We start from the raw sequence: 11,337 nt of genomic DNA, 5'->3' as shown, positions 1-11,337 counted from the left end.
TTAACCTGAATAGCTGAAGCACATTGAAAACAATGAGATGAGATAACGTAGTTAAAAAAATTGTACATGTGATTGATTGCTTGATGGAGGCATCAATCTGTTAAAATAGCTTCTCATACACGTTTTCCTGTCCGAAAATATAAACTTGCTTGTTTTCCATATATACAAGTATCTTGTGAGATCCTGGATTCTGAAAAGAAAACGGTTGAGGTATAGCACTGAATAAAGCATCAAAATGCATGATGTTTTTGGCTGAAATTCAGCAAAGTTACGGTCAGTAGAGAAGAGTTGCTCGGTATGTACTTCCAAAAGTCTTCCAGGTTTTGCCCTCTGAGAAATTTGTTGGCGACATCAAATAACTGAACTCTTCAACATCAATATATACAAAGGCATTTTATTATTCATCAAAGAAAGGGAATTAGAGCCACCAGAAATTACAGTTTTATTTTTCATAATACATATATTTATTGCCATCATAGTTCTGCAATTGTCATAAAATTAGAGTCAGATGGAATTCAGAGACACGTGCAAGTTTTGGAAATGGACACATAGATAACAGTATAGAACTGTACATAAAATTACAATTTATTAAACACATTGTTTTAGCACATCCTTGATGGATGGGAATGAGCACCATATCTTTTATGAATATATATTTTTCTCTTTTTTTTTTTTTTCTACAGCACCAAAGAAATCCAAATAGGAAAAGGAGAGATGAAAATTGGGATTCAAGAATAAGGCCTGTTTCCATCTCAGCCACACTATCTTATATTTTTATGATTTTCAAAGTTTTGTCATGTGGTTCTGTGCCCACAAGAGCATTGATATTTCCTAATTGGTACATACATATGTAGCAAGTTGTTTTCTATACCATTCTTTTTCAAAACTTGCATGTGGCATAAAATGGGTTGGTGGTACCAAGGTATATTTTCTGTTGATTTCATATGTTCTTTGTCCTAATCTTAGCCAAGAAAACAAACAGGACCAACTTCAAATCCAAACTTCTGATTCTGATCACCAAAGTCATTGATCATTACATCAACGATAGGTACTTGATCAATTTTCGGTGTATTGATTTCAATCACAGTCTTTTCATAGCCTTTTCTGGACTGTAAAGTTAAGAAGAAATAAAAAGTTATACAATCATTGCATACTTCTAACATACATTATTTTTTTCTTAAGCCTCTGAGTGGAGCTAAGAAGGTAAGAAAGAAGAGAATGGAAAACAAATTTGCCATTATCTTTGTAGTAATTCACTCTTCTTTTTATCACTGATGTCATATGTAGTTTTACATTTTGAATGTTGATCGTATTTAATACTTAGCAGTACATATTCAAAATGTTACTCTAATATGCTGTACAGCTGCAGAGAATCTTACTGAATTGATATATACATTTTAATATGTGAAAACTGATATTGGTACTGGGTCATATCTTTGCATAAATAATATATCCTTACCATTGTTACAATAATTAAGATAGAAATATATAAATATATATATGTATACACACATAAGCAAATTTTCTAAGAAAAATTTGAATACAATGTAGGAATTATAATACAAGAAGTCAAAGTATTTCTGTTGCTATGTATTAATTTTATGAATAATTATCAGTACATTATATTGGGAAACCCAAATCACTTGCTCCTTTCAATATACAGTATGTTCTCATCCTTGATCTATGTGTAAGCTAGTTACTTTGTTTACTTGTAATTGTGGCTTTTCAGTAATCAGCTAGGAAAACAAGTTTTTTAGGATGCTCTCTTGGTCATTTGCTGTCAAGAAATTACCATATGTGTGAGAAAGACAGTTGCAGAGGATTAAAGTAACCAAATGACTGTTTCTGTTTAAGCTCTTGTAACATAATACCAATCAGCAAACCTCTATAAGCAAAACACAATGTAAGAATTATCTATGGTATGAATGGTATAATGATGATTCCTTCAACTGTCATTTTAGAGTCATGAATTAAGGAGGCATATAAAATAAGGCTCTTGATCTTTTTCATTCCAAGAATAACTAGCTGTAATAGTACTTACATATCTGGAATAATTCCATAAAAATAACATATGACCCAAGATTACCTTCTGCTGTAGCTTTAAAAGTGTGTCTATATGTATGTTTGTTTCTGTATCTGTGTATGTGTGTGTGTTTGTGTGTGAATACTAGTGGTTTCTAATACACTGTATTTCTAATACACTTAACACGTCAGTGTGAAGCATCGAATCTTAATGACAAATGACATGCACTTCATGAGAGAAATCTGACTGAGGGCTAAAGTGAAATGGTTCCACATTGCCTCTCACCTCTGTGAAAGAAGGCCACAGGGACTATACTCACCGCACAGCCATCAAATAAGACTTTGATGTAAGGGTTGTTGTCATAGGACATCTCCTCATCATTTGATCCCAAGAACCGAAGTGCTTTGTCATAGCTTCCTGATGACACATCATACCAGGCCACCGACTGATGACAGTAGTAGGTGAAATTTTGCCGAGCAGAGGCAGTCAGCAGTTTCAGGAATGTCATTTGCACCATATTAATGGAATTGCCTTCAACATCTAAATATGAAAGCTGGAAATAAGAGAATAAAGAGACACATAAAGACTCTTTTCTATTATAAAGAATAAAATCACTGTCAACAGTGAATTGAGATCCCAGAAGCATGTGGATGATTCAACAGACCCATTTCTTACTTAATGAAAGAAAGTATGCACCGAGAGTCAGAAGACCCAGATATAGGAATTTATGAAATGAAGATGGATTTTCACCTTAGCTACTATCAACAATACTTATCTTGGAAAGAAAATCACTTTACCTCTATACTTCAGTTTCCTAATCAATCAGTAAATATTACAAAAATGTAATTGTTTTTGTTTGTTTCCAAGAATTCTTTCATTATATTCTTGTACCTTTTTGATATAGTCCAGGGAATTCTCCAGGCCAGAATACTGGACTGGGTAGTCTATCCCTTCTCCAGTGGATCTTCCTGACCCAGGAATCAAACCAGGGTCTCCTGCATTGCAGGTGGGTTTTTTTTTTTTTTTTTTTTTTTTTTTTTTTTTACCAACTGAGCTATCAAGGAAGCCCTTTTGAATAATAGAGTGGTAAAACAGTGAAAATGAAAATAGAGGAATTTCAGTGAAATGCAAAGGTTAACTATTTTTATGTTTGTTTTCACCTGTTTTCCTAGTGTATCTGTTTGATTCAAATTTTTCAACAGGTTCCTGCATTTTTCATTTTGGGGCCACAGTCTTCCAAGAGGTTTTTGGTCTTCTAATTTTCACCACAGACCTGCCTGTTTGTTCTTAGTTGATGTCATTATATTCATCTTTGTATCACAGGCACCAAGCATATTGCCTGAGACATGCAAGTAAATATTTGTTATCAGGAAATACTTAATTTGTGTTTTGAGAAGGACCACAGTCCTAATTTAAAATTATTAAAAACTGTCTCTTTTGTCAAGCTCATAATTTGTCTTACTGGGCATAAATAAACTATCTGGGATTAGCTGAAACATATAAACCTATATTTTAAAAAATTAAGTAAGAAATTTGCCCAGGTTACAGATTCAGTCAGCTCAGTTCAGTCGCTCAGTCATGTCTGACTCTTTGCAACCCCAACTCAATATAAAGGCAGTTATCTGTGGCTTTCCTCCTTATTGGGCTTCCCTGATAGCTCAGCTGGTAAAGAATCTGACTGCAATGCAGGAGACCCCAGTTCGATTCCTGTGTTGGGAAGATCTGCTGGAGAAGGGAAAGGCTACCCACTCCAGTGTTCCGGCCTGGAGAATTCCATGGACAACTGTCCATGAGCAACTTTTGTTTCACTTTTCCTCCTTATTGTTGATTTACTTAATTCTGATTAACAGTTCAGATGATGAGGATACCTGAGAGGTTAGAGGAAAAAAACTGGGAAATCCACTCTAAGGAAAACAAAACAGCAAAAAATAAAACTACACACAGAGAGCTCTATTTGTGCATGTATTTTTGTCTCATACAAAGATAAAACTGTAACATGGATATTTAATATGTAACTTGAAAACCGAGCTAGAGATTTCTGATGTGGAGAACGTTACTAATGTGTGTAGATTTTTAGAGGATAACAATTGTATAAATAGTCATAAATGGAAAATAATAGGTTTTTAAGGAACACTGAAGTATTGAATAATTATCTGAATAAATGAGAAACTTTCATTAGAATACATTATAATTAACATTTCAAAAACAAATATATCTTAAACAGCTTTTAAATGCAAATTTAGTTTTGGCATGAAATGTTAAAATATCTCTAGAAAATGACTAACCACCGACTGGTAATTCTATGGAAATATCTAAGTAAACATGTGCTGTAATCCATATAAAAGGTCAGTCAGCTCACTTTATTTCCAGATGTAACTATTGGAGAAAACATTTCACATTCCAAAAATTCTTATTGCAATTGAAAACAAACAATAAATTAGATTTCAAGTATAAAGGAAATGAAATAGAGATCCTAAATAGATATTATACTCTCTATACCCCATATTTCTAATATAATCCATTTTTATGCTATCTATCTCAAGTACCTAGTGAAATGCATACTTTATTTGATTTTATTATTTTAGTAAATTTAATATATTTCCATTTATTTTGATAAAAATTTTAGACTTTCTAAAAATCCCAAAATTGGTATAAGAGATTTAGATAAAGCAGACTAGAAAGTACATGGAATCCTGCTTTGTATGATTTAGACTTTTACAGTAAGGGGCTAGAGATTATATAATTTGAACTTGAGTTATGACGTTTAAGATACACCACTGCATGCTAATGTAATAACATACCAGTTTTCCTCTCTTAAATTCACTAAACCAGCTTCCTGGTTTCTCCTTTGGCCATGATGAAATTCTTACCTGTTGCAAAGAAAAGGAAAGTTATAAAGCAAGCTAAAATTATAAACAATGTTGTTTATATATTTATCATTTATTTTCAGTAATACTATGATGCTAACGAGTTTTTAAAATGGTCGACCTGGATAATACAAAATGGGATAAAGAGCAAAATTTCAGATAGATCTGTGAATTCCAATTTAGTGAATTTTGAGCCATTTTTCTTTACTGTTTTCTTTAATTGCTACAAAATAAGGGAGGTGGAAAAGAACCTGGTAAAGGCATACCAAGTGCTGGCTATAGGAGATGTGGGCAGAACTCTTAGGCAACTCCTTGCAAAGGAAACCCTCCCATTGTCAGTTGGCATCTGCCATCAAGGCAGATAGACACCTTTAGTAGTTCATAACCAAGGGAGGCATCCTGAAGCATCCAGTTAGTAACTGAGGACGGGATACTATGGAGAAGCCAGGATTAAGCTTGGCAGGAAGCAAGCCTAATCATTCCCTCCTGGGGAAAATGATTAGAAACTTTTATAAATGTTATTATTTAGCTTTGCAAAGATCAGCCAAATATAAAGGTATTTAAGGCCTCACTAGAGGGAATTTGAGTAATCCGGCAAGGGAAGGCATTTCCATTTTCCCACATTTCTCTGTGGACTAGAGGAGCTTTATTATGCTTCCCCACATGCAAAGTGTGGTTGGGAAACAGAAGTTGCTTTGTCTCCTGCTCCTACTATCCATCATTCACTTACAAACTGAATGTCTCTCCTAAAGAGATTAGTCACAGAGCTACTTATTTTCTTATAAACCTGTGGTTACCAAAGGGGAAATGTGGAGTGGGGTGGGATAAATCAGGAGCTTGGGGTGAACACACACACACTGCTACACATGAAACAGATAACCAACAAGGACCTACTGTATAGCACAGGGAAATCTACCCAATATTCTGTGATAACCTATATGAGAAAAGAATCTAAAAAAGAATGAATATATGTGTATATGTATGTATATATATACATATGTACATATATAGATATAATATATATATAACTGAATCACTTTGCTTACACCTGAAACAAACACAATCTTGTAGATCAATTATACTCCGATAATGTTAAAATATTTTTTAAAAGTTGCTTGTTTTGTTTCAAGGAGGTTCTGTGCCTCTGCATGCCAACTCCACTAACAAGAATGTGATTTATTAAAAGTGCACAGATAAAATCAAAATGTCCCATCTATAAAATGTTTGGAGAAGGTAATTATGTTAGTGAAAAATCTTTTATTAATAATTTGCCTATAGCTTTAAAGACAGAACTCACATATATTGATACAGTTTGGTGAAAATCAAGGAATATTTTTTTTTTTTTAAGAAATATATTTGAAGAGACTATCTGAAAGTACAGAGAATACGCTTATGTTAAAGATTTGTTCTTGTGTATTTTGAGCATAAAATACAGCTGTGAGTTCTATCATGTGGTAATTGGAAAGAATACTACTATGCATATACTAAAATCTGAGAATCAGCTGTGTTGTGCCATGGAAAGTCATAGAATTTTAGAGGGCAAGCAGGTGCATAAAGAGTACATCTGGCTAAAAAATAAAGAGTATTTTTTAACTACGTATCTCACTTTGGTGCCTCATTCATGTCTATGCAAATGAAATGCTCTAATTACCCCTGTAAGAAAAGCAAATAAAAAAAATATGACAGTATAATTTTCCTGTTTAGTTCAATATTGTAAAAACATGGCATAAACTGTCAACAGTCACCACCAAAACAGATTGGTTACTTACTCCCTCCGATTTTTTGTCTGGATAAATGCAAGTCTCACCACCAGACGTGAAATTACAGTAAACTTTGAAGGAATCTCCTGAGCAACCTTGGTTGGGGTCAATCCAATATTCACCTGAAAGTATAAAAAAATAAGTCATATGCAAATACATTTTGGGCTTTCCTGGTGGGTTAGCTGATAAAGAATCTACCCGCAATGCAGGAGTCCTGGGGTCGATCCCTGGGTTGGGAAGATCCCCTGGAGAAGGGCATGGCAACCCACTCCAGTATTCTTGCCTGGAGAATCCCCATGGAGAGCGGAGCCTGGTGGGCTACAGTCCATGGAGTTGCAAAGAGTCAGACATGACTGAGTGACTAAGCACAGCACAAGCACAAATACATTTATATAAAAAAACTGAATACATTATAGGGCCAATTTTATTGGACAAATAAGGAGAAATGAATATTCATTGATTTTTCTACATGTATCACTTTTATGCTTTTGGTCACATTGGGGTATATGTTTGAATAAAGAATGACCTGTTGTCTCGTCTGCCTGGAGCTTTGCAAATATCCCCATCTTCCTGAAACATCCTTTTTTTTATTCTTAGCATGCCTATTACTTTTGTGTTTCAGCTTAAATGCCTCCTCCTCAAATATTAATACCCTATTTATTTACGTATAATAAATTGCAAGTACATTGGGTGGAGATATACTTGACCCTAAGTCCTGTATGTGTTATTTACTACTTAAGTGAAAGCTTGGCAGGCTTCAGGCCATGGGGTTGCAAAAGAGTTGGACATGACTTAGCAACTAAAACAGCAATAACCTGACTATAATGATCATTATATTTTTCCTTGATTTATTTATGGATTTATTTATTAATGATGGAGGTGAGAGTATCTACTTAGCTTCAAGGATCATTCTTTTGCATTACTGTTTAACAAAAACTTCATTAAGTAAAAGCACTCCTTCTTTAAATGGGCTCCAAATAAGGCTATTTTATATATTTAAATACAGTTTGCTATTAATTGTATTACCTAAACAGTACAGAACTAATTTTATCATGTAAATGACCATGACCATTAATTTGGTGTTAGGTGAGTAATGATGTTAAGTAGTGGGACTAACAAAAAGTTATTCTTTAAGTAATTGACAATGGGGTTATTTAAGAATAATTGGGGAGAGAGACTTGATAGATATGTGATGACTACTTCTCTCCTACCATTCTTCATGCTGCCATTTCATTTCAAATATTGATTTAAATTATGTCAATTCTCTGATTATGAACTTTAAACAATGTAAAAGCTCAAATTGCTTGGTTTAGTATTGGAACTCCTGAAAATTTAATATCAGTTTTCTTTTTAAAATAAATTATTTAACAAAAAATCATACTTTTTCTGATTACGCCATTAATAATTTCACATCTGGAACCAATTAAACTTCTTGGAAGAAAATTACACAAAAAAATAAAAATCATCTAAGATTTTACCAACTGGAATAACCACTCAATCTTTGATATTTCTTAGGGTTTTAAAGAATAAATAATTTTGAATTATCTGGTAAGCATTATTTTTATCTCTTCTTAGTTAACATTGTTACTAGATATTCTTTCAAGTGACATATATTTAAATTACTAAGATGTTTTTTTGACTTTTTGCCATTTCAACTTGCAAAAGATTTCATAGGAACTCTCTAATTTTGGATAGCAGGGGAAGTATGTATCTGTCACACAATGCTATTATAAAACTTAAGGTTTAGCATTACCATCTTTCTAAATTCCATAAATATGTGTTAGTATACTGTAATGGTCTTTATCTTTCTGGCTTACTTCACTCTGTATAATGGGCTCCAGTTTCATCCACCTCATTGTCTTGAGCATCAAGTTCTAGTTAATCATATGTTGTTTCATGTTGTCAGTAAATGCTTATGTTTTACACTTGATATTCAGTCACATATGTATGATTACCCTCGCTGATCAGAAATGTGGGTCATTCTTTTTATAAATCACTGAATTAATATGAAACTAAACAATATATATTTCAAATAAATATAATGTAAAGATTTTTGATAACAGTTTATAAAGAATCCTTAATAATTATCTGTGTCTCTTTTTAACAGATTGTGCTTAAGACAGGAGACTTTTAAGATACTCTGTCATAAGGAATGTCTGTTCTTGAATTGCATGAAACTTTTCTGTCTATGCTGAGTTATTAGGATCTCAGTTACAATATTCATTATATGATCAATAGTGAAAAATAATGTCATACAAGTAAATAGAGTGACGAAGTATTTCCACTTAAAGTGGGAGATTTAAAATCAGATACAGATCTGCCCACTTTTGGTTTAGTTTAGGATTATGTGAGTTAGTCACTTAAGACACCTGGGACTGTTAGCTTCTCAGAACAGGTATACAAGAGTTTTGTCAAATAATTTTGTTGTTTAGTCACTCAGTATACAAGAGTTTTGTCAAATAATTTTGTTGTTTAGTCACTCAGTTGTCATCTAACTCTTTTGTGACCTCATGGACTATAGCTTGTAGCGAGGCTCCTCTGTTCTTGGCACAGAAGAGCTCCAAGGCAAGAATACTGGAGTGGGTAGGTATAGCAAATTATCTTGATATTATTACAGACAAATCATTCACTGTTGTTCTTGTTATTCATGGATCAATGAAATAAATCTTTGCCTCAAACTATACATTTCTTAAATACTCTTTTCATCAAATCATTGCTAAACTGATAGGTCACGATTCAGTTATGCTACTTAAGCCTTAATGTTATATAAGTTAGGACATAGGATATAAATATGTAGTAATATGCACATATATATGCACACATCATACCCATTCTATGATAGTAATTACATATCAAAATACATTTTTGCTATCTTGTTGTTATTTTTTAGTCGCTAAGTCATGTCTGACTCTTTTGTGACCTCATGGACTGTTGCACGCTAGGCTCCTCTGTTTGTGAGATTTCCCCAGGCAAGAATACTGGAATAAGATGCCATTTCCTTCTTCAGGGGGTCTTCCTGACCTAGGCTTCGAACCTGCATCTCCTGCATTGGCAGGGGGAGTCACTAGGGAAGCCCTTGTGTATCTATAACCATCTAAAAATGATCTTGTCATAATTTAACAAAACCTTATTTAACAAGACAAAGATTTTCCAAAGTAGATCTAGAATTACAGTGTAAATGGCTTTTTTTTTTGTCTACAGGATTTGAATTAATAATCATCCACTCTCATTTTATTTAGAGTGTATATTAAATATTTAACTAGAATTAATGAGCTGACAATGCATCTCAGTAACTTAGAAGCTCAAGACATTCACTTGGTCATGTATTATTAACATACCATCTGGGAAGTCAGGGTGGCTGAGTTGCAGATCTTTGCAAGTTCGGGCTGGATTGGTCTGTGTCCCCATTGGAAACTTCATATGCTCGATGTCTTGTTTCAAGGAATTGAGGGAACCAAATATTTCCTCCATTCCATCATTGTAATCCAGAATATTATCACCTGTGTCTGCTTGCATGCTTTCAGCATGTCTTCTTGTTTTTTTGGGTGACAAGATTGGTAAAGGCTGTATGACTTCACCTGGTGGACCCTGTAAAAGAGATGATGTGCATGTAACTGCTTTCTAAGGTAAAGTATTCTGCAAATATTATTACTGATTATGTTATCTTATAAGAGATTACAGTATGTTTAGCCTTTCAATGTTTTCTGTTTTTAAAGCTTTCTCTTGTTGCTTATATATATTTATTATACATGAGTGAGTGAGTGAAGTTGCTCAGTCATGTCCCACCCTTTGCGACCCCGTGGACTGTAGCCCACCAGGCTCCTCTGTCCATGGGATTCTCCAGGCAAGAATACTGGAGTGGGTTGCCATTTCCTTCTCCAGGGGATCTTCCCCACCCAGGGATCGAACCCAGGTCTCCTGCGTTGCAGGCAGATACTTTAACCTCTGAGTCACCTCTTTGTGACCCCAAGGACTACAGTCCATGGGATTCTCTAGGCAAGAATACTGGAGTGGGTAGACTTTCCCTTCTCCAGGAGATCTTCCCAACCCAGGGACTGAACCCTGATTTCCCGCATTGCAGGTGGATTCTTTAGCACTGAGCCATAGGGGAAGCCCTTATTATTATACATATATATCTTTATATATAAGTTTTGTGAATTCTTTAAAAAGAATCTAGTGGAGATATTGAGGTAGGCACAAAAATCAGATGACTTCTGGATCTTTTTCTATACAAGTATCATAGCACAGATTTGTGTGGAGATATATATGTTAATTTTTTATTTACTAACTAGTCCTTATTTTCATGTCCTATCCCTGCAAATAGACTTGAGTCTCTGAAGATTAAAACATTTTTAGGTTCTTGTGTTATATAATGAGATATCTATGGTACTTGACAATGATTTATATCACATTTAAAAATACACATTAGCTGGTTCCAAACATTTATAGCTGTATATATAAACAAAGAAGTGTAATCAGACTTGAATTTACATATCTGTAAGAGTAGAATTACACCAAATAGTTAATCTATACTTTTATGGATTGAATTCTATCCCATAAAAATCCATGTGTAGAATTCCAAAGCCACAGTAACTCAGAGGAAGACCTTATTTAGAAATGAAGTGGCCATAGATATAATTATTAAAGTGAACATGAGGGCATTAGAGTGGTTCTTATTCCAATATGA

The 11,337-nt window shown here is 33.9% G+C and overlaps 1 protein-coding gene across 2 annotated transcripts in view; it reads right to left on the bottom strand.

Moving 5' to 3' along the window:
• Positions 1–378: 378 nt before the first annotated feature.
• The window catches only part of COL11A1 (collagen type XI alpha 1 chain), a 213,159-nt gene continuing 202,200 nt past the window's right edge, over positions 379–11,337 (bottom strand). For both annotated transcript variants that reach the window (XM_065907856.1, XM_065907860.1), the window contains exons 63-67: positions 9,989–10,238; positions 6,660–6,772; positions 4,825–4,893; positions 2,343–2,576; positions 379–1,109 (exon numbers count right to left, since the gene is read on the bottom strand). In XM_065907856.1, coding sequence (XP_065763928.1) covers positions 963–1,109; positions 2,343–2,576; positions 4,825–4,893; positions 6,660–6,772; positions 9,989–10,238 — 813 coding nt within the window. In that variant the 3' untranslated portion in view covers positions 379–962. The remainder of the gene's footprint in view (positions 1,110–2,342; positions 2,577–4,824; positions 4,894–6,659; positions 6,773–9,988; positions 10,239–11,337) is intronic.

This window comes from Muntiacus reevesi, chromosome 1 (genome assembly GCF_963930625.1).
Source record: "Muntiacus reevesi chromosome 1, mMunRee1.1, whole genome shotgun sequence".
Taxonomy (NCBI): domain Eukaryota; kingdom Metazoa; phylum Chordata; class Mammalia; order Artiodactyla; family Cervidae; genus Muntiacus; species Muntiacus reevesi.
Note: the sequence above shows the minus strand (reverse complement) of the source record. Positions and strands in the feature narration are given on the sequence as shown.